The sequence below is a fragment of the Pinus tabuliformis genome, chromosome 1_2, assembly GCF_031772625.1.
Source record: "Pinus tabuliformis cultivar Carrire ecotype Pingquan chromosome 1_2, CPIR1, whole genome shotgun sequence".
NCBI classification, from domain to species: domain Eukaryota; kingdom Viridiplantae; phylum Streptophyta; class Pinopsida; order Pinales; family Pinaceae; genus Pinus; species Pinus tabuliformis.
Window position 1 is genome coordinate 861373001 of NC_142298.1, and position 27874 is coordinate 861400874.

The following is a 27874-nucleotide window of genomic DNA, read 5'->3' on the forward strand; positions in this document are numbered from 1 at the left end:
GACTTTGAATCTTTGGCATGATTTTTAAAGAGTTCATGAAAACTTAGAGAGTGTTCTAAGATCCGTTTGGATCAATAGAAGTATCCGCGGTAAGGAGAAGCCTAAATCTGATTGCTTAAGGGTTGATTAAGGAGACCTACGACTCAGCCCACTACTGGGCTAGGCCACAGGCCATAGCCAACAATTGGAAGCAATTAAAGTACTGCGTTAAGAAGGATTGCAACCCCTCAGGCAGCAGACAGTTGGAGCAAATGTGTAAAGGCAAGCTGCAGTCAATAGGTGGATTGTGGGGTTTGTTTAGAGTGTTGTAGCTCACAGCGTTTGTGCTCTATCTAGTGTCCAGGTCTGACATGAAATGCATCAGTCCTTGTTGCATATGAAAGGTGCCAGATCAGCAACCTTGACATGATCAGTGAAGCAGCAAAGGAGGAAGAGCTTTATAGAAGGAAAGCTTCAGTATTCTGGGTAATTGGTTGAGTTGCTCTAGGCTTATCGTCTGCTGCATTATGTCATCTTCATGGTGAAGATCTCTGATGTCTAATCTCTCATTTTGGCAAGTCAAAGTGTTGACTTCAAATTATTTGTATTATCTCTCTCTGCTGAACTATTGAAGATTATAAGAAGAATTGATCAAGGGTTTCCCCACATTGGGGTTTGTCCCTGGCTGGTGCCACATCTTGTGTCCTCTTGTCTTGGCTTGTCTTCTGATGTTTATGTTTATGTTCTATCTACAATTTACTATCATGTTGATGTGATTGCTAATCTGAAAATTATCATTGAGCTGAAATGAAAAATTGAAGTAAATTGCTCTCAACATAGAACATACCTAAAATTAACATGGTTTCAGAGTTGAGGTGAAGACAAAGCCCAAGCAAGAGTGAAAGAGCAATCACCGAAGATAGTTGGACAAGGTCAAAGGCTCAATGGGTTCCTCATCTCTCTTCCCGGCCGAAGTCAAGCTTCGTAGAAAGTCTATCATGGATGGAAGATGTCTCTGAATCTGACATTGGAAGAGCAAGAAGTGTTGGATTACGTGAAGGGTAAAATCCCTGAGCCTCCATCAAATGCACTAGCTGCTACAAAGAACAAGTACACTAAGGGTGGAAGGAAAGGCAGATGCCTTGCTTGCAATAAGTTTGGCCATTATGCAAGGGAGTGTCCGAATAGAAGGGACACATCACTTGATGATGATAACAATCATTCCAAGGGCATCTTCAATGATCGAAGGAATGACAGGTACAATGGCAAAGGAAAAAGGAATGCAGGTCATCAAGGAAATGGCCAACTCTTCAAGAAAGTAAGGAACTCCAGGTATGAAGGAGTATTATCTTATATCGTCCCTCTCCATTACCTCTCCTCCAGACTCTTTGGGAAACTAGCTTTTTTATAGTAGTGCTTCAAGGCAGTTCATCGGATACAAGGAAGCTCTCTCTAATTTGATAGAGAAGGAGACAATCATGGATATTATTCTTGGAGACGATGCCATCTATCCCGGAAAGGGTGTAGGGAATGTTACCCTTCAATTGAATGAGGGTAACACAATTCATTTACAAGAAGTTATTATCTCAAAAGGAACCTGGTGTCCATTTCGGCAATGGAAGTCAAAGGTTACAAGGTGGCATTCATTGATGGAAAGGTACGTGTTTGGAAAAGGAATTTTAAAGATGCTTTTACTCTTGGGTTCAGGGTTAGTAATTTGTATCAAGTTGCAGGAAGTCCATTGGGGACCATGTCGTGTGACGCATCTCTTCTATGGCACCGGAGGTTTGCCCATCATCAATGTAAGGCCCTACCCAATGTAAGAAAGATAGTGACAGGGATGCATGAATTCAAAGAAGAGCATGAAGGTACATGTCCGAGATATACCGAAGGAAAACTTACAAGGGCACCATTTCCCTCATGTAATAACAAGACCATAGATGTGGATCAACCCGAGGGGTTTGAGGTTCATGATCAGGAATCTCAAGTATGCAGGTTGAAGAAAGCTCTCTATAATTTGAAACAAGCACCGCGGGCTTGGTATGAGAGGATTGATAGTTATTTGATGAAGCTAAGACTCACTAGGAGTGAAGCCGATCCAAACCTTTGACTTAAGGTTGTGGATGTTAGACCTCTCATACTGATGTTTTATATGGATGACCTCTTTCGACAGGTACAGACCCTCTCATTTGCAAAAGTAAGAGGGAGTTGGATTCCGAATTTGGAATGGTGAACTGCAAGCCCATGACTACCCAGATGAAGCTTAACTTTAAGAAGTTATGCGGTAGTGCTGCCGGACCTGATTTGGGAAATGCCTCTGAGTTTCATAAACTCATAATAGCATTGATGTTCTTGGTGAACTTCCGTCCGGATATATGCTTTGCAGTTAGCATGTTGAGCCAACATATGGTTGAGTCTCATCACTCGCATAGGATTGGTGCCAAGAATCTTCTGAGATATCTTCGGGGCACAATCACTCATGGACTGTGATACACTGTTGGAGCTGTGAGGTTGCATGATTATTCTGATGATTGATTAGGCAAGCAGTGTGGAGGATCGCAAGAGCACTTCTAGGTGCTATTTCTCTTTGGGTTCTGCTTCGATATCCTGGATGACCAGAAAGCAGAAGTCGGTTGCTTTGATCACCGATGAGGCTGGATACATAGCTGTGAGTTTGGCCTTCTGTGAAGTTGTCTGGTTGTGGAAGCTCTTCTGTGAGTTGTTTGGACACGTGTTGGATACCATTGTGATCTTCTATGATAACCAGAAGGGAATTCAATTGTTGATGAATCCCATGTTCTATGATCGCTCCAAGCATATAGACATCAGGTACCATTTTATCTGGGATATGGTACAACGGGGAGCAAGAAGGCTCCATCACTCTGAGACTAATGTGCAAGTCGTCGATATTCAGATGAAGCCCCTGGGAAAGGTCAAATTCTTGACTTTCCGAGAATGACTAGGAGTCATGGAGAGACCCTCTCCTGAGGGTCATGTATGATATGGACATTGAGCTCTGGGAGCTCCAGGGGGCTTGGGGGTACTTCTTAGAGCGATGAGCAACCATAGGGTGAGTGGTTCAGCGTTCCCTCAATGGTTTGCTATGTAGGCAGAATGAGTGGTTCATCCTTCTCCTGTTGAGACATAGTCATAGGTTGAGTGGTTCAGCCTTCCCCTAGTGATTTGTTGTGTACAGGGTGAGTGGTTCAGCCTTCCCCTAGGATACCCCACGGCGACATGTAGGCAGGATGAGTGGTTCACCCTTCTCCTGCTGAGACATCCTACCCATGCAGTCTCGGACTCATGGGAAGTACCTCTCATCTGGCCAATGAGTAGGAAAATGAGTATAGGGACCATAATACTACTGTTGGACGCATCGTGTAGTACTGTACTCACTATGCTAGGATGATATTGATCTGGGATCAATTGGAACTGACTTCGGGGTAGTAAGAGTGGTATGAGACACTCTCTTTATTTGGAACTGATTTTGGATGAGTCAGAGTAGTATGACACACTCTCTTTATTGGAACTGATTTCGGGTCAGTTAGAGTGGTGGTATGAGACACTCTCTTTTATCTAGGGATTGACTTAAGGTCAATAGAGAATGGTATGATACATTCTCGATCACTTCTTCTTCTTCATAGTTCAGCAAAGCAGAGCAGTGCAGGACATTGATGGCAGAGTTAGTATAGTCTGGCAAATGGATTTGCAGATGGAGTTCTCCCTAGTTGAGAGGGAGTGTTAAAATTGGCAACTAGGGCCAAACTCCATATGGGTCTTCTTATTCATGGCAGCTTATATTTTTCTTGGATTCCTCTCGTCGAAAGGTGTAGGATTGATCTAAAAATCATCCGATTCCGACATGTATTCATGGAGATATGAATTTATTTCTGTTATGTGACAATTCATCAAGGTCGGCCAGTAACCAAATTACCCCCACTCAACCTCAACGTTGCACCATAAAAAGAGGTGGCCTTCAAGTCATTTGGTCACTCATCTCTTGTGATCTCTCTCCACTTGTTTGGGTTTTGGTGGTAGGAGAGATCTAAAGAGGATACGCTGCCCTAGAGGAGATGCCCTAGCCCTAGACGCTGTCAAAAGAGAAGGCTATACACAGTCCTAGGTGGAGACACCTCTACACAGTCAGGGACGGTTTATCTATGCAGCAAAGAGAGGCCTTCTATACACAGTCTAAGGAAGATTCATATGCTGTCCAAAGCCGCAGTCAAGGAGGGTTCTTTTTGCAGCTAGAGGAGGCTTCTATCTGCAGTATTTAAGGGTGCCCTAGCCGCAGCATTTAAGGGTGCCCTAGGCCACAGTCAATGAGGGTTTATACGCAGCAAGAAGGGACACTTATACACAGTAAAGGGGAAGCCTTAAACCGCTGTCTCAAGAGGCTTTTATCTAGCCCTAACCGCAGTGAAGGAGGTCTATTCTCAGCTGAAGATACGCAGCCCTAAGTGCCCTAATCGACAGCTATTGTAGAGCCCTCATCGACAGTCCAAACAAGGAGTCTTTAACGCTGTCATATCTGACTCTTATCCACTGTAAGGAGCAGCACTTATCCGCACAAGAACAAGGTCACCTAGCCGCTGTTAAGGAAGCTTAAACGCTGTCCAGAAGTGACCTATCCACAGCTAGTGAGGTTCTGTTCCATAGCTAGAAGAAGGCCCTATCATTGCAGTCAACAAAGAGAGGCCTCAAGACGCTGTTAAGGAGACCTAATTGGCAGCCCTCATCTAGCTCCTATTTGCCATCATGAAAAAGGCCTTATACGCAGCTCTATTAGCAGCAATAGAACAGAACAGGCCCTAATCAGCAGCATACAAAGACCTAAGACGTAGCAAGAAGAGTGGTCTTATGCCGCAGCAAAAGGAAGTATTTCATCAGCGTTAAAGTCACATTGCTGTAGGTGACAGTGTGGACTGTTTTGGGCATGATCAAGCTATTCTTGAACTCAGTTTGCTGGACAGAAGTATCTGCTGTAAGGAGAAGCCTAAATCTGATTGCTTAAGGGCTGATTGAGGAGACCTAAGTCTCAGCCCACTGCTGGGCTAGGCCACAGGCCATAGCCAGCAGTTGGAAGCAATTAAAGTACTGCGTTAAGAAGGATAGCAACCCCTCAGGCAGCAGACAGTTGGAGCAAATGTGTAAAGGCAAGCTGCAGTCAATAGGTGGACTGTGGGGTTTGTTTAGAGTGCTGTAGCTCACAGCGTTTGTGCTCTATCTAGTGTCCAGGTCTGCCATGAAATGCATCAGTCCTTGCTGCATATGAAAGGTGCCAGATCAGCAGCCTTGACATGATCAGTGAAGCAGCAAAGGAGGAAGAGCTTTATAGAAGGAAAGCTTCAGTATTCTGGGTAATTGGTTGAGCTGCTCTAGGCTTATCATCTGCTGCATTGTGTCATCTTCATGGTGAAGATCTCTGATGTCTGATCTCTCATTTTGGCAAGTCAAAGTGTTGACTTCAAATGTATTTGTACTATCTCTCTCTGCTGAACTATTGAAGAATATAAGAAGAATTGATCAAGGGTTTCCCCACATTGGGGTTTGTCCCTGGCTGGTGCCACATCTTGTGTCCTCTTGTCTTGGCTTGTCTTCTGATGTTTATGTTTATGTTCTATCTGCACTTTACTATCATGCTGATGTGATTGCTAATCTGAATATTGTCATTGAGCTAAAATGAAAAATTGAAGTAAATTGCTCTCAGCATAGAACATACCTAAAATTAACAATTTTGCAATAACAGGGCTCATGCTTGTTTGGATCTCTTTTGTGTACCTTTTGGGGTTGTAGCAGTGACCACAAGTTAGATTTTTGGTTGGTCGACTTGGATTCTTCCCCTCACTGGAAGTGGATACCACCAGCCTAGAACTACAGCTGACCTGGGATGGTTATGTGGTATCTAAGTGTTCATTTTGGAGTGAGACTTTCGCATGTGGTTATGTGAGAGTAATCTTCACATGTGGTAGCATAAGGATCTCCCATTATCTGACAAACTGACAGGCATTTGAAATAGATTTTGTAATCTTATATGTGGTCAAATAATGGTGGGGAGCAGGAGCTTTCTGTTGGTGCTCTGGGTTGTGTAATTGTGTACTATGCCCAAGGATGGGAGGGACTTGTGTTGATCAACATTGCCACTCGAGGTGGTATCCGAACAGCCAAGTGGGTGGTTCAATGCTTAGAGGAGTTCACACCTTGGTAGGTTATATTTTGACAAAGGATGATGATTTCACAACATGTAGGCTGAGTGTGGGGAACTTATCATTTGTGTAAGATTAGTTATTTTCCTTATTTGTTTCAAGTATCCTCCTCAATCACATTGTCACAGGGTTGTTTAAGTGGGATATGGAGAGCAACAAGGTACATTGTGGTCTAGCAAAGTGCTCTATTTGGATTTGATGATAGCAGGAGACTTGTCTTGTAGAGTTGCCTCATTTCCAGGCCCACATATTGAGAAAGGCAGTTCTTTTCTCTTGGGGAGAATTGTGTAATCTAGTTGCTTGTTACTGGAAGGACTGGTGTATCCAGGCTCAGGAGTATGGTCTGCTTCACCCCGACAAACCACTGGTGATGCAGTTGGTAGGGCAGACATATTTAAATGAATATTGCAATGCTAGGTCCATTTTGGAGGGATTAAGCATGGAGTTTTGGGCAGCCATTACAGCAGTCTAATTCTCGGAGGCTCTACTCCTTATTGCATCAATGTCACAGTCTAGCTCCTGTTCTCAATGCAAGATGGGTGTCAGTGGACTCAAGAGATAGGTGTGTGTGTGAGTTGCACAATGTTTGGTATCTTTGGCTCTCATATAAGCTAAGGGTCTTTGCATGGCTTGTCATCTACCAAGGGCTACTTTCTATGGCCCGTTTGGTGAGGAGTGGCCTCTCTGATGGGCTTTATCATGTTTGCCAATGTGTCGAGATGGTGAAGCATATATTTTGTGAGCACCAGTTTGCAAGCACTGTCGGAAGAATATCCAGGATTAATATTCAGTATTACTCCAGGGAAGGATTGACGGGCATGCAGCAATGTTTGGTGAATGCAACTATCTGGTTCACTCAGCCTTCATTGGGATCTAGCAGAGCTTGTGGGTCTCTACCCTCTTTAATCTTTGGATGTTTAGGTGTAAGTTTAGTTTTTAGCATGAAGGTAATTCTATCTCCATTTTTTGTGTTATGTAACATTATGAGATATACCATCAATGGTTAGCTAAGGGTGCTTTAACTATCAAGGATGCTACCTGGTTAGATTCAATAGCTTATTGAGATTTTATTTCAGCCTTAATAGTCTTATAGAAGAGGATATAAGTTCCATTGTATATGTGCTTCCACTTTTTGTATTGCTGTTTGTAAATATCTTTCTGTACATACAAGACATTTTTAAAAACAAAATGTGTTCCTGCTTCAACTTTCTTATGGTTATGGTCAATTTTCCAGATCAGACCCTCTGTGGTTTGGGTTTGAGTCAAGACTCAGTCTTTAATTTCTAGTTTGAAATATTAAGTATGCCCCAGCGCGGGAATAACAAAATATCAAACATATATTAATATTTTTTTATTGCTCTAGACTTGTCACCCTTCAAGGACAGCCAGCAACCTGGACCACTTGTATTCCCTACTGTGCATTTTAAACATATTATTAGATCGTTTACAAAAAAACACAGTGACTTTTGATAAACATATGCATTCACATAATGCTCTAAACGCCGAATATTTTTCAATTTCCTCTTCCTTCTCTCTTATCTTTTATGTTAGCATGTAGGTGGGGGGAAATTTTAATTTAATACAGTTTAATTTAAATCTTGATGTCCATTAGTGGCCATAATTGGCCAATGAGACTATAGGAACTACAACGATGAGTGAACATTGGGAATGCTAAAGCATCTGTGGGAAAACTACAAAAGAAATAAAGAGAGTAGATAGTGAGCTTTACATGACAATAGGATCAGGTTAGGCAGGTAGACTAAGTTGACTGAAAAAGTGGGTTTAAATTTAATTTTACCATTTTGCCAATAACATTTGGGCACAAACTGAGCCACTTTACATTTTAAATCGCTGCATCTATGGGTCATCAAGGTGACCAGGGAGATCTCACCCAATCTTGGATGTATTAATTCTATAGGAGTCAGCCTGCTAGGAGTGGAACTTGAGTCATCCTTACATCACATATTACACCGTACCACTGGACCAGAGCCCGACAGAAGGTTTAAATTTTAAATTCAGTAACAACTATTTAAGTTATAATTTTCATCTTTATTATGATATGGGAGTCTTGTTTGATGGGTTGACTAGCCAATCAAAAATGAAGAGCACATTTATTCAGCCGGAGAATAAATAAGGGAAAAATCGGGTTGCTCACTTTGCTTCTATATTTTTCAGTACTTAAGCTGAAAAGTAAATTCTGAAAAGTTCACACCCAAAAATCACTAATTTGATTTCTAATGACTAGGATGCACATAACTGAACTAATGTTTCAGAAAGTAAAATAAATGATGCTGATTTAGTACAAGATAGGAAATCTTAAAGATGTAACAAAAATGAAGTCATGCTTAGCTAAAGCAAAAGTAAAATGTGAAAGTTGAAATCTCTAATGTAAAGAAATTTAGCACTCTATGCCTGCAGTCTAAATAATTAGCTCCAAGAAAAAGATTAATATATAAATCAAACCCCAAATAGTGTAAGTCAAACATACTAATCAAATAGCTGCATCCCAGCTACCACAAAATAATTCATAGCTGGACACAGGGCTGCAAGGGAGCCTTCCCCCCCCCCCAACTTTACAACCGCTCCTGAATCGCTCTCGTTTGGGAGCAATTTTCGGGAGCGTGCTCCCACCAAAAAAAATCGCTCTCTCCCTAGTGCTTTCACAGGTGGTTAATACTTCGTCTGCAGAGAAGTGTTGGATTACCTACAGCTTCATCCGCAATGTCAAAAAAAACTGCCTCAATGAAATCCAGGCAGAAAGCTTGGTTTATGTACACTACAACTTGAGGTTGTTGGCACACTATTGTGAGCAGGCTCAATTTGATAGAGAATATATTACTTGGGACAACAACCTGGAGGAGGATAATTTGGAGGATGGAGCCTTACATTTAGAAATCTGCTAAAAAAAAAAAAAAAAAAAAAAAAATCCGCTCTACTGTTCAACACCCTTGTAAAAGTCTGCAACAATGCTAATAAGAAGGAAAAGGGTTGGAAAAACAAATTTTACATGCTCCCATCATAAAACAACCTACACTAGTTCATATATTTGTATAACAAAGCATCTCTGCAAGATTATATTACAAGACTGTATGAATCAAAACTTGTGTGATCAAGTGCTAGCAAAAGATAGGAATAGATAAAGAATAATACCCAGACGCAATACAATTCCCTCATACAAACCAAGCGTTGCCTTGTAGGGCAAAAAACCCTGAATTAACATAACTTCTAACGCCAGATTTTCTGTCTAATGAATGGTCCAGATTGACTACAAAATTACAATATTTTACAAGGCAATTCAGTAGTGGGGGGACAAGGCAATTTAGTGGTGGGGGTAGAAGCCCCCCCACACCCCGCCCCCCCATCAGGGACTGGGATCCAAACGCACCTAAAACAAGACCTCTAAATCAGGAAGATAATCAAGCTCCACACCCAACATGATGAGAATCGAGATGTTGTAACTTGTGGACCTGTGGTTGATGAAAATTATAACTACTAGATGATTGATGTTATATGGTTTAATCCATGTTTTTATGTTTTTTATAACTAGTTCATCATTTTGCATGTTTTTGTTGACATATAAGCATCAAAATAGATAAAAATATATATTATATAAAAAACGCTCCCAAAATTGCTCCCAACCTAGAAGCTTCTAAAAATTGTCGCTCCCCGCTCCCGCTTCCAAGCAGCCTTGGCTGGACACTACCATTTTTAGGAAAGATATAGAATCTCGAAGTTCTTCAAGAAGGAGCCAAAGCCAACGTGCTAGCTTTGTTTGCTTATGTCGAAGGAGGAACCATCTATGACCACTCTTTGGGACCTAGACGTAACACTCTTGATGTAGATTTATTGTTGAAAAGTGTAGCGAAGAAGGTCTTCTTCTTGACTTGTGCCTTAGTCAAGAAAGACCACAAATAGTCTTCCTTTAGCATGCACGAGTTCCTAAGAAATGGGACGAATTCATGGTGATAGTTTGACTCATGCACAAAGTTGGAGAGGCAGTTAAGTCAATCACAAGTGCAAGTTCAAGTTTGGAAGTGGATGAGTTAGTGAGCTTCAGTTTCTAATTGAGGCAGGACGAGTTAGAAGAGTTAGTTTGACTCAGTTAACAAATGAGTGACAAGTCCGAGTTCTAAATTTAAACTTACCAGTTATAAATGAGTCGAAAAGCTTAAAAGGAGGACGAAGGCACCTTTGTAATTCATTCTTGTATGCACAGGTTGTGTGTGTGAGAGCATACTCCTAGAGCAGCCAATACGCAGAGCATTGAGAGGGAGACTTCCTTGCAGACCAGTGTTAGGATTTAGGAGGAATTCCTAAATAACAGGAGCCACTATTGCACTAGGAAATAGGATATTTCCAGCATTAGGAAATACGGGTTGGATTCAGCAAGGAAGTAGGAGCTAGGTTGAGAGGATTGCAGGGAGTTTCAAGCTTAGTCCAAGCAGTGAGAACAAGTGTGTTCTTGAGTGAAACAGTTTTTCCTTGTAAGAGATTCATATGGTCAAACTCTTTCAATAAAATTTACAGCAAGCAGAGGGTTTTCCCAATTGGGTTCCCTAGAAAATTTGTGTGTCTCTCGTGTAATTGTGTCTTTATCTCTGTGTTTAATTCTGCTGCTTCTATTGTTCAGGAATTCTGTATCTTGGTGATAAGTTAACTAGTTCAGTTTTCAGAAATCATCTAAGTAGTTGCAGAATTTCAAGGAAATTCAACATTTGTAATTTTTGACAATCAAATATATGAAATATTTTCAATTTAAAAAAAAAGGCATAAACAAAACAGGCATCTCAAAGCTCAGCCAAAGAAAATTTATCTGAGCTAAAAAATATGAAAACTGAACCCTCTAATCTAAAGAAGTCTAGCACTTTACCAGTCCCCACAGTCTAAATGATTAGCTCCTAGGAAAAGGATCACAGATAATTGTCTTAATCAAGCAACTTCAACCTATCAAACAAAAGTAAGGCATGAACAAGGCATGCATCTCAAGAACACAGAAACAACTTACTCTTCCCTCATGACTTCTTTTCATCCTATCAAGAAGATTCTGAAATGCTAGTTTGCCAGTTGTCTCACCAAGAGCAGCAATCAGATCTGCTCTCGCTGGGTTCATCAAGGCTCCTAGAGCAGATCCAACAGCCACTGCTGCCTGCTGCCATCCCTTTAAAGGCACCCGAGCCTGTCCTTCAAAGATATGCATAATACTCTTTTCTTCCTCCAAAAAGTATGTGATCCAAAAGCCCCTCAACCCTTCTCCAGTATTTGACCCAGATAATACCAATCTCAAGATACCATCACTGCATAGCTGTTGTTTGCACACATCCAAGACCTGCTTTGAGACAACATTGAGCACTCTGTCAGGTGGGAATTTACTAATGCATATTACTTTTTATGGTGGTTTTACTGTCATATGACTAAAGCTGTATATGGCAATAAACTCAAATGCATGATATATAAAGTAACAGAAAGTACCATAAACATGCCAACGCTGCACATATGTGTCCGGTTGCTATAGATAAATACGGGTAAATCTGCTCAAATCTCAGAAGCACATGCACAGATTTCACAAGAACACCATGCATGACAAACACTCACATAAAACAAAATTAAAAAGATAACTGGGCAATAGGACTTCAGAAACAGTCACCAATCTAAAGTGACACTTGACTATGAACTTAAAGTTTAAACCCGTTATCTACTGGATAAGAGGACTTTGCAGGGATAATGACCTAAAAGAATCCTAACAAATTTTGACAAGCAGACACTAAACCATGAGACTATGAGACTATCGATGACATGCTGTCCATTGAAAGGGAAGTTCTATAAACTAGTTTGGAAAAAAGTTCTATAGCATTCGAAAAATATAACTCATTGTTCTCTAGATGAATGTCAATCTAAACAAGTCAAATGTGGTCCCAAATTTGTGCATATATAACTAAATTGTACATGACCGCTAGAGGATAAGACGATTGCTAGTTGCACACTGAATTTTGCAATCTACATACTCAGGAATTGTAAAATGAATCTTACAGTCAACATTATCAGAACCAGACTGATCATCTAATTGGTTGACCCCAAAAATGTGAACAAGACCAAACCAGATAATTAAAAAAAAAAAGAGATCAAAAAATTACATAAAATATTCAAATTTTGAAAAAGAAAAAAGCATAGATATTCATGTGCATCCATATGAATCGAAACCATTTATACAGAAATACGTAAAGTTTCTCATTTACATAGCAAGAGTGCATATAACCAATATAGCACTGAGTGTAATATGTCTCTAAACCAAAATACATAAACAAAGATGCTCTAAATGGCCTCTACAGTCCAAAAATAAGCATAGTATGATAGTAGTAGCGCTAATGAGTGACTAGGTAGAATCATCAGAATCCTCATCCTCAAAGAGACTAGACTACACAATGGGATTCAGACTTGATTTACCTTTTGTTACCCTTTTTTTGGTATTATGTTTTGTACTATATTGTTTAACAAATAAAATGGCGAAGCAAATTTCAGAAAACAGTGGCAATGTTGCACAATCTAGAATGTCAAGAGCACAATTTGATTGCTTGGGTGCTACTATGTGACTATATGTTCATTCGATACAAAGGGTATGAATCTGATATTCATTGCAAAAGCAAACCATCCTAACCTCTAGTAGGATTTATATATTTTTCTCACACAATTGTCTACAGTTAACATCTCTACTTCAGTCCAAAAAGAGATAACCAAAAAGACCTGTAGACATTCATTTGTATATGATATGCCATTGGAAATTGGAAGCCATCAATTTGAGAAAACAATACATAAGCAGCATTTGGAGCATGACACACATAATCTTGAGACAAAATAAGAAAGCATTAAAGGGAAAGCAACTATTAACATAATTTCAATGGAGTCAATAAAAACTTCAGATCAATCTAAAATAATATGTCGAGAACAAGCTAGAAACTTAATCATCCGCAGCAGCAGCAGCCTCCTGTGAACTCAAGTAGCCTTACAAAAGCTATTACCGTTCAAATGCAAAATTCTGAGTGTAGAAATTTCTCATTTCCCACCCCGGTTTTCAGTTTCACCTTATTTCTCCAAAATAGTTAAATGCCCTTTCCCATATCCATACATTCAACAACTGGAAAATAAATTTTGCTGAAAACACAAATTCTGAAAATATTACAGAATGTTGAAAATGCATAAATAAATATCATCACATACAAACAGCCATTCAACACATTTAAACACAGTGATTTTTGGTCAAGATGACCCTGGAAAAACCCCCTACAACTCTTGGGGAAAACCAGTTCGAAAGTTCCTTCTTATTTCTGGAAAATGCTTTTTACAGTGAGAGAAATATTCAGCAAAAAATCAGCAACCAAACTTTTACAACTTATCTCGTTTTCCGTGCCTCACAGCCAACTGGAAAAAACTTGCAAACAGCAAAACAGAACAGCAATAAATGCTATACGGCCTCCTTGATTTTTGTGCCCAAATTTCAGCCTTAAATGCTGCTGTACGGATTGCCTAGAAAAGCGTGCAAGCTGCCATAAATGCTGCTGTACGGTTTTCCTCGATTTCTGTGCAGAAAAACAGCAGTACAGCTGTACGGATTTCTGCCTAGAAAAGCATGCCAAGGTACAGCCACTTGCTGTACGGCCTCCCTTGAAAAATGTGCCAACAAACTTCAGATTTTCTGCTCCTCGATTTCTGTGCTAACTTGCTGTACGGCCTCCTTGGAATCTGAACCAAAACTGTTGTACGGCCTTTCTAGAAAATCGTGCCCAAAATCTGCCTTTCACTGTGTGCTAACTCAGCTGTACGGACTTGCTGAAACGCTGCCTTGGAATGTGTGCCAAGTTGCTGCCTCCTCCTCACTGTCCAGAAATCTCCCTTGCTCTCTTGCTCTCCTTCTCTCAATCTGCTCATGAAAGAAATTGAATGACCTTTTCCTCCTTTCCCTCCTTTAATCTAACCCTAAGTGACTTTTGGGAAATCCCTAAATCCAATGGCTGAAATAGATTGAGATCTAGGGCTGAGATTAAATGCTCATTTAAATCTCACTTTCTATTTTTTAATTCACCCCACTTTAATAAAGACCCACTTAGTCATTTATGTCCAAAGTCACTTTTCCTTTCTAATTTTACATTGACTTTATTAAAGTCACTTTAAAATTAGAGTTTAGTAACTTTATCACTTAAAGTCACTTTTAAATTAGATTTGACTTTATAAAAATTATGAAGTCACTTTAGGAGAAAAATTAAATTCTTTTGGACACTTTTCCCTAGGCCAAAGATCAAAGCCTTAGGGAACCACCTGTCCTCCGGTACTAAATTTCAACACTGAGTGAGGTTCATTGGCCACTCATGAAATTTATTGAAAAAAAAATTGCAAACCACGAGTCTTGTTAGCCACAAACTTGTTGGGTAACTTTGTGGCCCTGAGGATACTATTTGAAGATAGTTCAAACCAAAAATTCAAGGTTTGTAGGAGCCCATTAGAGCATGGTGTTGGAGATACAGATAACAAATCCTTGAAATCCCTGCCTAGATAGTAGATGTTGAGATAGAGTAGTACAAAATTTGATGAAATCTGTGAGCTCCATATGTGTCCTCATTAACTGGGGCTGACCTGTATTAAATATTGGAGCCTGTCATGTTAAAGGATGTTTAAATGTTTCATTAAAAAGAAAAAAGGGACAGAGCTGACTTATATATGTACATATTTGTATGATGTGTGAGAGGTAGTACCCCTTCATGATCTTAATATTGACTCATCAGAATTAAAAAGGGATGAGGGAGGATTTATATTGACACATTTCATGGATTTCTCTGTAGGTCAAGGGTTACACATTGAACACTGATATGGGCTGGTCAAAGCCCCCCAACTAATGGGGTGACTTATTGTTAGAACTCATGTGACCACTTAAGGATTTCTTTGCTAATTTTATGGAGGATGCTTAGAGGGCTTTGGTGACATATTTGAAAACTTGTGGAAGAAGTTAGGCATTTTCAAGGGTCCTTTTGAAGCTGGGCAGTCCACTTTGGGACTCCACCATTGCACTATAAAGAATGCCCAGTTGGAAGAGGGATTGTTTGAACATCAAGATGGCCCATCTTGAATGATGTTTTGGCCATTGGTGGGCCTGTACACCCACATCTGAAGGAGCCTAGGGGCTGATGGATGTCAGATTTGGATGCTTATGAAAGAAGGTGAGTTGTGTGGGGATGTTGGAAATACTAAGAGGGGTGAATCAATATTTCTTACAATTTTATATTATGTCAGTTAAGATATTATCACAAGTTAAACTAGAACACAAGAAGTAGAACAAGAAAATAATTTTATTAATGAAGATCATGAGGACTCTGAAATTTCCATGAATGCACCAAATGGATATTATTTTCCTAGCTGATTAACAGTTTATTTGTTTACGGCACATATCAATTAATTCACTGATTCATTGTTCACAAATAAAATACGCTGTGAAAGTAAAATTAGGAACTAAGAAATAGATGCACACACATAAATATTGACACAATTATTTTGGACTGAAAAGTCCCCGGAAAAACCCCAAAGGGGACACTGGCCTAGTGCAGCAAATGAGGGATTATTTTATTATTATGCAGCAAATTTAAGAGTACAATAATTTGGATGCCCAACTAGCAATCCTCCAACAAATATCTGGCCAAAGTAACCTGGAGATCAAGGATCTCCTCTACAAATCTATTTAGCCCCTTATGGCCTGCTCAAACCGCACACTGGCTACTTGCACCACAGCTTGGAATTCATATTGTTGGCCCTAGGAAAATCGCACTCCCTGGAAATTGGATCCAAGTGAGCCGTCCTGCCTCCCTTTGTCCCTAAAAACCACTCGCATTGCCTAACAGAAATAGATTCGGCCTCTAGCTACCAACTTGTGGCTCTTCTGACAACTCGCACTGGGGTTTCTGGCAATTGGCACTGGCTTCTACAGCCATTTCTGCAGATAATTCAGCCTCCTATCTCCTTTCAATCTGACACTGTAGAAACACTGGAAAATTCTCCAGAATCCTCCATTAATTTTCTGCTACTCCCTCTCTCTAATGCTCTCCCTTTGGCTCAAACTGCACCCTCACTGAAGCTGTGAACTAGGTAGCTTGATCTGCCAAGATAATTTTCTCCACAACTGTAAACGATGTCTATCTCCATCCCATCGACTTGCTCTTATAATCTCTCGCTGGAGCATCAAGGGCCAAGATCTAATCGTGATCGATGGCTAAAATCAAGTTGACTCCATCAATACACTTTTTTGGGAGTCTCAAGAGCATAAGTCAATTTCCTTAATTAATACCCATTAATTAAACAAATTTCCTAAGTTAGACTTAGGAACTTTTTAATTATTTTCCTCAATTAATACCCATTAATTAAACAATTTTCCTAAGTTAGACTTAGGAACTTTTTAATTATTGATCAATTAATTTAATTGAGTGGTCTCTAGGCGTTTTCTCCAAAAACATTTTCTGGGTTTTGGAGATCTCGTGTGTTGAAATTTCTAAGTCTAACACGTTAAAAATTCTTCCTGCATTAACTGGTTTATTTCTTCTACTTGTTTATTACTCAATAAGTTATTTAACCATATAAATATTGAAAATAATCACAAATGCAGCCTCAACCATCTACAGATCAACAATTGAAAATAGCAGACAAACACACAAGGGACACCATTATTTTTGGACAATCGTCCCCTGAAAAACCCAACTTGGGAAAACCGGTGCAACAGTTCTAGGGGTTTTATTATTAAGTAGCTTTCTTGAGTACAACTAGGGTGCCAAATTGGCTCACCCAATGGAGATATCTATCTCGCAGTAATACCTCTCTTCGGAAGCAAATATTTAGCAAGTCTACTCCACGAAAATCTCTCCAACGCTTCTATGAGGCTCTGTGTCAACCCTCCTGGCCTCTGCGTCACTCTGAAACCCTCTGCGTTAGCCTTCTGTTGCTCTGCGCTGGCTCTCTGGCCTTCTGTGTCACCTATGCAGGCCTTGCTAGCTTCTGCGCAGTCACTCTGGCCCTCTGCGTGGCTCCTGTTGGCTCTATGTACCCTCCTCAGTCTCTGCACTGGTCCTTCGACACTATCTCTGCCTCTCTGCTATGCACTCACTACCCTTGCTACAACTCTGATCACTTATTCGAATTTTCTCAGCAAACCCTGATCCAGAAAATCGAATTGACTGATCGATCTTGGTGTATCTCCAACTGAACCTCAAGCCTCCTCTTATACTTTTTTTATTGAGTCTTCAACGGCCAAGATTAAATCTCTAATCAACGGCTAAGATTAGATTTGGCTTGATCCATGTCTTTTAAAACATTCTCACCTAGTTTTATATTAATACCCATTAATATTTTTATTTTCCTAAGTTTAAACTTAGGAACCCATTAAAAATATTAATTATTTTAATATCTCTCTAACCAGGTGGCATTTCCCCAAACCATTTCTAGGTCTTGGATATCTCATGTGCTTTAGCCTCTCCACCAATTTTCATGGCTAGAGCACATCCGATGCTACCACAAATCAACACTCCCTCTTAGCGAGGAATGTGCTCTAGTAATGCTCCACCATTGAACATCACCCTGATCATCCGGTACCAGTACCTGTGTTGATGCTTGGCTTGCTGCCCAACATCCTCTGCACTGCTGCCTCCTGTACTGCTGCCCATGGCTCTGCCACTGCCACTGCTACATTTGTACAGCAGCTCCCTCTGCATTCGTGTTGCTGTTGGTCCTTCCTCCCAACACTGCATCTGCACTGCAGTTCTCTCTCATCATGTTGCATCGTGCTTCCCATAGCACTACCACTGCTACTGTTGCACTACAACTCAGTTATTGAGATGTAAGTAACTGATCTACCCAACTACTGACATCCTTGTCAAGCTAGAATCCCTCCTGAAGCTGAAGCTACCTCTACTGCTATCCTATGCTCCCTTTGTTGCCTCTGCCCTGCTGCAACATCTTTGTGCCTCTCGCCTTGCTGCAACCATCTTTGTGCCTTTCTGCACTATTGCAACCACCTTTGTGCTTATAACACTGCTACAACCCTCACTGCGCTGCCAGAGACCACTGCACTCTAGCACTGCCTTGTCGCTCCCTCTGCATCTTGCTTCTACCGACATCCATCATCCTGCTACTGTCTCTCAAGGCTCCCGTAGACAGATATGATCCAAGAGTTTGGGTACCTCAAGGATCCTGTCCCTCATCTTCTGTAACTCGATGTCATCCCACCTCTTCTCTAGAGGTGGATGAGCACTCATGGCACAGTCGTCATCCGTCTCGACTTCTTTCTCCACCTTAGCCGGAGTTGCCTTGGAGTCAGAAGCCTCTCCCTTATTCTTCTTCCTGAGACACTAGGTTGTATAATGACCCAGCTCCCCACAATGGAAGCACTTCACCTTGGAGATGTCCTTCTTCTTCCTCTTCCCCTATTGTCCCGCAGATGCCAGAGCCGCATTCTCCTCCTCCTCTTTCATGATTCGACCTCCTTTGCTGCTACTTCCCGCCTTGGTCAACCATCTGATCTCTTCTTAGCGAAGAGCTGCCCACATCTCTTCGCATCCTGGAAGATCAGCTCTGCCCAAAATGCTTTAAACAAATGTCTCCCAATCCTCCGAGACTGCATTTAGGGTGATCCTCACCATGAACTTCTGATCTGGTGTGGCCCCTATGGAAGTAAGTTGGTCCCAAATCTCTTGCAACCTACTAAGGTATAGATCTATCTGCTCCCCCTTCTACATCTGATACGTTCGCAGTTGATTCTCCAACAGTGTCTTCCTCTGAACGGAAGTGCCCTGATACAATGTCGTCAAGGTATCCCACATCTCCTTTGTCATGTTCTTCTCGGCAATATTGCAATATCACATGATCCTTGACCCCATCAAGCATTATGCACTTTTCCTTCGCCATTACATCCTCATACCTTTCATTATCAGTTCGGTCAACTAGGATAGCCACAGTTCTCAAGGCAAAACCCTTGATGCGATGTCTATCCAGAACAGACAGGATCCTAGCCTTCTAGATGACAAAGTTGGACACCCCGTCCAACCTGTCCTGATCCCTCAGTCCATTCATTGCCATCTCCGCTCTTCTATTGGACTCCCTCTAAGTCTCGACTTTCCTCCTGGAAATCCTCCTGCCAACTGTCAAACTACTCTCCTATCCTCTTTGCAACTGCAAAACTCGGATCTGGATTTCTTAGCTAGAAATCCCTCAAGGCAGCGGCTCCCTCTACCTTGGTTTTGTCCCATTAGGTATTGTTCTGTTTTGACAGCAACCAATCCACAATCTGCCCACAGCTTCCCATGCCCCAGCAGCTGAAAAAACTAAGCCTCTTAGCTCTGCGCAATCTCGACAAGGCTAAATCGCTCCTCTGGCCAACTGCGTCAAGCCTACCTGATTGAGTAGGATGACGTGGCTCCTCGTGAGCTTCTTCTGACCTTCCTCTGCCTCTGCGCTGGCCCTCTTTGTGGCTCGAAATGATGACGCAGGCCCTCTACGTCACTCCTCCTCTGTTGCTTTCTGCTTAGGAACAGATCTGTCTCTCGGGATAGTTGTTTCTGTTGCAAATTCTTTGATTTAGTTGGTGCCTTCAGCTCTCCTGTGATCTACAACGCTCTATTAAGTACACATTAGAAATTCTTCCTGCATTAACTGGTTTATTTCTTCTACTTGTTTATTACTCAATAAGTTATTTAACCATATAAACACTGAAAATAAACACAAATGCAGTCTCAACCATCTACAAATCAACAACTGAAAATAACAGACAAACACACAAGGGACACCGTTATTTTTGGACAATCGTCCCCAGAAAAACCCAACTTGGGAAAACCGGTGCAGCAGTTCTGAGGGTTTTATTATTAAGAAACTTTCTTGAGTACAACTAGGGTGCCAAATTGGCTCACCCAACAGAGATATGTATCTAGCAGTAATACCTCTCTTCGGAAGAAAATATTCAGCAAGTCTGCTCCACGAAAATCTCTCCAATGCTTCTCTGAGGCTCTATGTCAACCCTCCTGGCCTCTGCGTCACTCTGAAACCCCCTGCGTCTGCCTTCTGTTGCTCTGCGCTGGCTCTCTGGCCTTCTGCATCACCTACGCAGGCCCTGCTAGCCTCTGCGCAGTCACTCTGGCCCTCTACGTGGCTCTTGTTGGCTCTGCGTAGCCTCCTCAGTCTCTGCATTGGTCCTTTAACACTATCTCTGCCTCTCTGCTATGCACTCACTACCCTCGCTGCAACTCTGATCACTTATTCGAATTTTCTCAGCAAACCCCACTCCAGAAAATCGAACTGACTGATCAATCTTGGTGTATCTCCAACTGACCCTCAAGCCTCCTCTTATATTTTTTTTGTTGAGTCTTCAATGGCCGAGATTAAATCTCTAATCAACGGCTAAGATTAGATTTGGCTTGATCCATGTCTTTTAGAACATTCTCACCTAGTTTTATATTAATACCCATTAATATTTTTATTTTCCTAAGTTTAGACTTAGGAACCCATTAAAAATATTAATTATTTTAATATCTCTCTAACCAGGTGGAATTTCCCCAAACCATTTCTGGGTCTTGGAGATCTCATGTGCTTTAGCCTCTCCACCAATTTTCATGGCTAGAGCACATCCGGTGCTACCCCAAATCAACATCGTGTTCCGCAGCCTCTCTAACACCTTAGAAACTAGAACACATGTCCAATGCTACCACAATATCCAAAAACAGACAGGCTCCAATCCCCTTTTACAAAAATCCAGGCTCCAACGTATTCAATAAAATCTCTAACTTCTTCAAGGCTCCAAGCTTGAATGAAGACACCAATTCTCCAATATAAATCCAGGCACCAACCTGGTCTCAAGGAGGATGCCAATCCCCGTAGGCTACAACCTAAACAACCACTTCCAATTGTTGAAATACTAAGAGGGGGGTGAATCAGTCTTTCTTTCAATTGTTATAATTAATGCCAGTTAAGATTCTTCACAATTACAATCAGAAAAATAAATAATACGAATTTTATTAGGAACAAATGAGAACACCAATCCTCTTTTTACAATAGTTTGAGTACAATAACATTGAGGGCACCAACCCTTCAATTCACCAGGCTCCAACCTGTTTCCATACTCCAACTTGGGGTTTTTGAGGCTCCAACCCTATCTTCCTCAAGGCTCCAAACTTGTATTTAAGAGGCTCCAACCCTTCAACTTTTAACAAATAGAATGTATGAATGAATTACTTTAATAGTTGAACAACTGCTCCATAAAGTTACATCAGACTTCCACCTTGTCCATCGTCCAAGAGCTCAAATACTTCACTGTCCAAGACTCCAATTTCTTCATTGTCCATAGCTTCAATTACTTCACTGCCTAAGGCTCCAATTTCTTCATTGTCCAGAGCTTTAATTACTTCACTGCCCAAGGCTCCAATTACCTCACTATCCAGAGCTTCAGTTACTTCACTGTTCAAAGCTTCAACCTTGTTCAAATCTTCAAATTGTTTAGACCTCCAAAATTACTTGTTCAAACGTCTAAGTTTTGATGGTTGTGATTGTTCACTGGTCTAGGCCCTCCATCAAAAGAAGTTTCTCCAATTCTAAACCTTCAATGCTATCACTGACCCACAGATCTGAGTTTATGAGACAAGGCTTCAAGCCTTACTATCGACTGTTCGAGCCTCCACTTACTCAGGCAGACACCCATTGTAGCTCTAAGTTTCTTAGCAAACAGGTGCAAGTTACCATGGTGTGGTCTGAGCCTCTATAACCCTGGTCCGAGCCTCCAAAAACTCATTCGAATAAACTGTAATCTCTGCAATCTCAATAAATCTGAACTCTGAAATTGACTTGAGGTATCTGTGGTTAGGTCCGAGGTAAGGAGGTTATAATCTAGGCACCCAACAAGCCCGAGGTATGGACGATATAAGAACAATTCACCCACAGAATTTACAACAGTCCGTGCTAACTGGTCTGAGCTTCTTCACACAGGTCCAGGTCTCTTTTGAGTCTCCAAAACTGGTCAACAATCTGAGTTCAGTGTGTCACGGGTCTTCTTCAAGTCCGAGGTCTTAAAGATATTCTAATCACAGATTTAACCCACACATTTAAGCTTTTAAGTCCTTGGTCTCCTCAGTTCACAAGATGTGAACTCCACTTCCTTTCTATCTTGTATCTCTGTTATTTTCACCGAATTGGATGATATAAACAAATGGGCTCAGACTTATATTTATAATTGATTGCCTCAACGAAAAGACATGTTGGTTGGACTGGAGAGCCGACATGTGTAGGCTCAAACAAGGCTGGAGGGCCGACATGTGTAGGATCAAACAGACTTAAAACAATGATTTATCTTCAAGAAAAAATCATATTTCTGCAACAATAAGGAGTTATGAGTATAGGTATTCACTAGAAAGGTTATGACCTCCTTTACAAACTGGTGTAGACTTTTCTTCAAAATACGACTTTTAAAGTTGACCATTTTCAATTTGTTTCAACATATGTTTATTTTCCATAATAACTTTGTTGAAGGAATTATTTGGCAATTTGTTCATTAAATCATAGCGGCATCTAGGGCTTCTTCATTAGGGCTCAAAATGTGACCTTCAACAATCATCCATGCCATTATTATTTTCATCAATGCTCATATTGACATCAATGACAATTTTGACCAACAATCTCCCCCTTTGTCATTGATGGCAATATTCTCTCTTCTTCCAACATTTTCTCCCCCCTTGACATCAATGGCAAATAGGGTGTCCAAGTACTCCCCCTATCAAGTTGCTTCTTGTCATGCTGCTCCCCCTATCATGGTGCTCCTACCCCTGTCAATGTGTTGTCTTAATGTGATGCAAGAGCAATGACCCCCATCTTTTGGCGAAGATATTCAAATGCTTCTCGTGGTAGGGGTTTTGTGAAAATATCTGCAATTTGTTCCTTTGTATTAACGTATTCCAATCTGACATTCTATTCTGCAACTTGTTCTCGGAGAAAATGGTATTTGATTGGAATATGTTTTGTCTTCGAGTGCATTACCGGATTCTTTGAAAGATTGATGGCACTGGTGTTGTCACAATAGATAGTGATTGGTTGATTAGTTTCTATGTTGACATCTTTCAGAGCTTCCTTCATCCACAATATTTGAGTACAACAATCTGCAGCAGCTATGTATTCGGCTTCAGTTGTGGAGAGAGATATAGATGTTTGTTTTTTGCTAAGCCAAGATACAAGACAATCTCCCATGAAGAATGCATTTCCGCTAGTACTTTTTCGATCATCTATGCTTCTAGCCCAATCAACATCGGTGTAAGCTATCAAAGTAAGAGTTGTGCTTTTGGGATACCATAAGCCAAAATTAGGAGTACCTTTCAAATACTTGAGAATTCTTTTAACAGCCATCAAATGGGATTCCTTAGGAGCTTATTGAAATCTTGCCACCATTCCTACTGCTTGCATAATATCGGGTCGTGAAGCAATTAAGTATAGAAGAGCTCCAATTATTGATCTATAAAGAGTTGCGTCTACCGAAGGGGATTCATCATCTTTGCTTAATTTGCAATCTGTAGTCATCGGTGTGCTCATAACAACACATTCTTCCATCCCATATCTTTTAAGCATGTCTTTAAGATATTTTGTTTGGGATATGAACATACCTGCTTTAGTTTGAATTACTTGTAGTCCAAGAAAGTAAGATAATTCGCCAATCATAAACATCTCAAATTCCTTAGACATGTTTTGAGAAAATTCATGACTCATCTCATCATTGTTGCTGGCAAAAATCAGATCATCAACATATACAAGGGTGATTAGCAATTTATCCTTGTCTATCTTCATGTAGAGATTACTTCTTGCCACCCCCTTTTTGAAACCTTGTTGTTGTAGATAATGATCCAATCTTGCGTACCAAGCTCTAGGAGCTTGTTTCAATCCATATAACGCCTTTTTTAATTTACACATGAAATCTTTTCCTTTTGCTAGATCAAATCCTTCCGGTTGCTCCATGTAAACTTCTTCCTTTAGATCACCATTTAGAAATGCTAATTTCACATCCATTTGATAAACTTTGAACCCTTTTGAACAAGCAAATGCCAAAAACATCCTTATAGCTTCCAATCGAGCTACCGAGGCAAAGGTTTCTTCAAAGTCAATTCCTTCAATTTGAGAGTATCCAGTGTCCAACAATCTCCCCCCCAACTCATGACCTATGCTTTGATACCACTTGGTTCCAATAATATTTTTATCTTTTGGATGAGGTACAAGTTCCCATGTTTCATTCTTTTCGATTTGAAACATTTCTTCTTCCATAGCATTCACCCAATGAGGGTCCTTACTAGCTTGAGCAAAGTTTTCTGGTTCTACCATGGATAGTAAGGCAACATCATCTTTTCTTGGTGTATTTGTCATCTTTCTTCGAGTTTGTATTCCATCATCTGCATTCCCAATAATTTATTCTTCTGGATGGTGCTTTTGACCAAATTTCACTTTTGGAGGAGTTTGAGATGGTTCCTTTTGACTTTCTTGATCCTTTTCTTCCTTTGTTGTATCTTCTTCAGATTCTTCAAGAATAGAATCTTCTTCACGGACTTCAATTTCCTTTTCTGGAAGCGCCTCGTCGATCTTCACATCAATGCTTTCTACTATCTTTCGTAGTCGATTATTGTAGCATTTGTATGCTTTGCTCCTTGTAGAATATCCAAGAAATATTCCTTCATCAACACGAGAATCAAACTTGCCTAGTGAGTCATCATTGATCTTCATAAAGCATTTACTTCCAAAAATTCTAAAATATTTTACTGAAGCAGGTCTTCCTTTCCATAATTCATACGGAGTTTTGTCATTATTTGGTCTTAGTTGGGCTCTATTCAAGGTATACACTGCTACCCCACTGCTTCTCTCCAAAACTTGGCTTGCAAATCAGCTACTAGTAACATTGTTCTCGCCATTTCTTGCACAGTTCTGTTTCTTCTTTCCACTACTTCATTTTGTTTAGGAGTTCTAGCTACGAAAAGTTTTCTTTTGATTCCATGTATTTTACAGAAATCATTGAATTCCTTTTAAGTAAATTCTCCTCCTCTATATGTCCTAAGACACTTGATCATTTATTCTTTTTCATTTTCCACGAGAGCTTTGAAATTCTTAAAACATTCAAAAGCTTTGGATTTAAACTTTATAAAGAATACCCACATCATTCTAGTATAGTCATCTACAAATAGAGCAAAGTACCTTTCACCTTGTAGTGCTGGAGTTTTGGTTGGTCCACATAAATCTGCATGTATGATCTCCAAAGGTTTTGATGTTGAGAATTCCTTAGTCTTGAAGCAAGTTCTAGTTTGCTTTCCATGTTGACATGGGCCACACACAACCTGTTCCGGATTTACAATTTTTGGAATGTCCCTCACTGCACTTGTTTTGTTGATATTAACCAAGTTGTCAAAGTTTAGATGTCCCAATCGCTTGTGCCATAACCAGCTTTCATCTGTTTGACTCATATAGCATTTTTCTTCTTGAATTTTACTCAAAATGTATATGTTATCTGGTGTTCTTACTCCTTTTCCCACAAGTTCTCCTGAAGAGGATTTTCTTATCTCACAATCTTTAGTACTGAAGATAACATTATGTCCTTGGTCACAAATCTGGCTAACACTTAGAAGATTGTGTTTGAGTCCTTCTACCAGCAGTGCGTTTTGTGCTTTTCCCTTTCCATTAACAAGAGCAACCGTCCCTTTTCCAACAATTTTAGCAAATCCACTTCCAAAGGATACATTTCCATCCTTTTTGTTTAATGAGATAAACTTCTTTTGGTCACCTATCATGTGTCTTGAACATCCACTATCCACAAACCATTGATTTTCATCACTTTGTGCACATAAAGCTAGGCCACATTTATCTGTAGTGGGTTCCTCCTTCTTCAACTCTTCCCTTTTTTATATAAATGGACAATTTTGTGCATCATGGCCAAAATCATTGCATTTTGAACATGCTAGGTCATACTTAGCCAAAGGATCAAATGAATTATAGGTCTTGATTTGACCTTGTTCTTTTGAGCTAAGCGGCTTGCTTTGATAATTGGCCCTATATCTCCTTGAGCTATTATCCTTATAAGCCTTGCAATGCTTAGCTTGATGACCAAAATTTTTACAATAGAAACAACCACCAAGAAAGATAGTTTGATACCTGTTATAATAGCCTTGACTTGATATAACATTCTTTCTTGGAGATAGCTTTCCTTCATTCCTTGGGTTGTTGTAAGTGTATCATTGTTCTTGGTGGAACAGCTTCTCCTCTTTTGGATGATTGCAAAGGATTTCAGCATAGCTTCTTTGGATTTCTTTATTGGCATTCTTCTTTGAACTTGATGATTCACCTTTGAAACCAATTCCAATCTTATCATGTTGTGGTCTTAGGGTATTAAGGATGTTATCAAGAGTTTGAGAGCTTTGCCAGCTCTTATTAACCTGATTCAACTCTTTCTTTAGAGAGACAATTGTGAAAATTCCTAGATCTAACAATCTCAGGAATCCTATCGCAACCACCTGAATCTACTACACCTAGATTGTAAATTACATTACAAACTTATTTCAGATTTCTTCTTGAAATATTGAAGCAAACTACACCAAATTAAATATGATTCTGAAACATAGAAACTGAGCAAGGAAATACAAACACATAGGACACCATTATTTTGGACAAAAGTCCCCGAAAAAACCCAATGCAGGAAAACCGGTGCAGCAGTTCTGAGGGTTTATTATTATTACGCAGTAGCAAATTCTAAATACGTCACAAGGTTATTCAGTTACAGATAGAAATACTAACAGAAAGAATTGTGAGGTTACCTCACACTATCACTGGAAATCCTGGTTGATCCAGCCCCAGACTGATTTCCCTTGGCTTTTCTGGCTACCTCTGCGCAGTCTGCGTCAGCCCAACATCAAGCTCTCTGGCGACAACATCAATCCTCTGGCTGGTCAATTTGTTGCCTAGGAGATTCGATTTCTACCTCCCGATCTCACACCCCGACTCCCAGCTTCTGAAACTCAAATTCCCTCTGCAAATTTCAGACTCCTCACTGGCTTCTGCGCTGCCTCTACATGGCTCTGCATCAGCCCCTCTGGCTCAGCGCTGCCACTATTGGATTACTCTCTGCCTCTCTCTGTTGATGATTCTCCGGCTGAGAAAATCACTCTCTCTCCGGATGCTATCCTTGCCCCTCAACTGCAAGAAATCTCCTCAATCGAATTTTCCTCCTGAGAACTTCTCACTTCAGAAAATTGATTTCTTGATCTCTCTTAGTGTGTTTTCCAAATGACTCTCAAGCCCCTTCTTATATCTTCCTGTTGGACAACCAACGACCTAGATTAACTCCTAATCAAAGGCTCAAATCATTTTGACTTGATCTCTGTCTTTTTCTAGAAGTTACACCCACAATTAAATTAATACCCATTAATATTCTAATTTTCCTAGGTTTAGACTTAGGAACTCTATTATAAATTTTAATTACTTTAATAAAATCGTCTCTAAGTGGAATTTCCCAAAACGGTTTCTGGGTTCTTTGGAATGCATGTGCCCAAGCCTCCCTGCAAAATTTGAGGCCTAGAGCACATCCGATGCTACCCCAAATCAACAATAATTTCACCTTCACGTTTCTCGCATATTTCTTCTCTTTCTTTTACCTTGTTGTTCAAAAGTTCTTC

At 40.4% G+C, this 27874-nt stretch overlaps 1 protein-coding gene across 6 annotated transcripts in view; it reads right to left on the reverse strand.

Annotated features, from left to right (window-relative positions):
• Positions 1 to 27874, reverse strand: part of LOC149208643 (coenzyme Q biosynthesis Coq4 family protein / ubiquinone biosynthesis Coq4 family protein) — a 148929-nt gene that overhangs the window by 60912 nt on the left and 60143 nt on the right. For 5 of the 6 annotated variants that reach the window (XM_089396142.1, XM_089396146.1, XM_089396143.1 and 2 more), the window contains one exon: positions 11191 to 11511. In XM_089396142.1, the coding sequence (XP_089252268.1) occupies positions 11191 to 11382 (192 nt within the window). In that variant the 5' untranslated portion in view covers positions 11383 to 11511. Of the gene's footprint in view, positions 1 to 11190; positions 11515 to 27874 lie in introns of all 6 variants that reach the window. The other variant, XM_089396145.1, reaches the window with a different exon arrangement.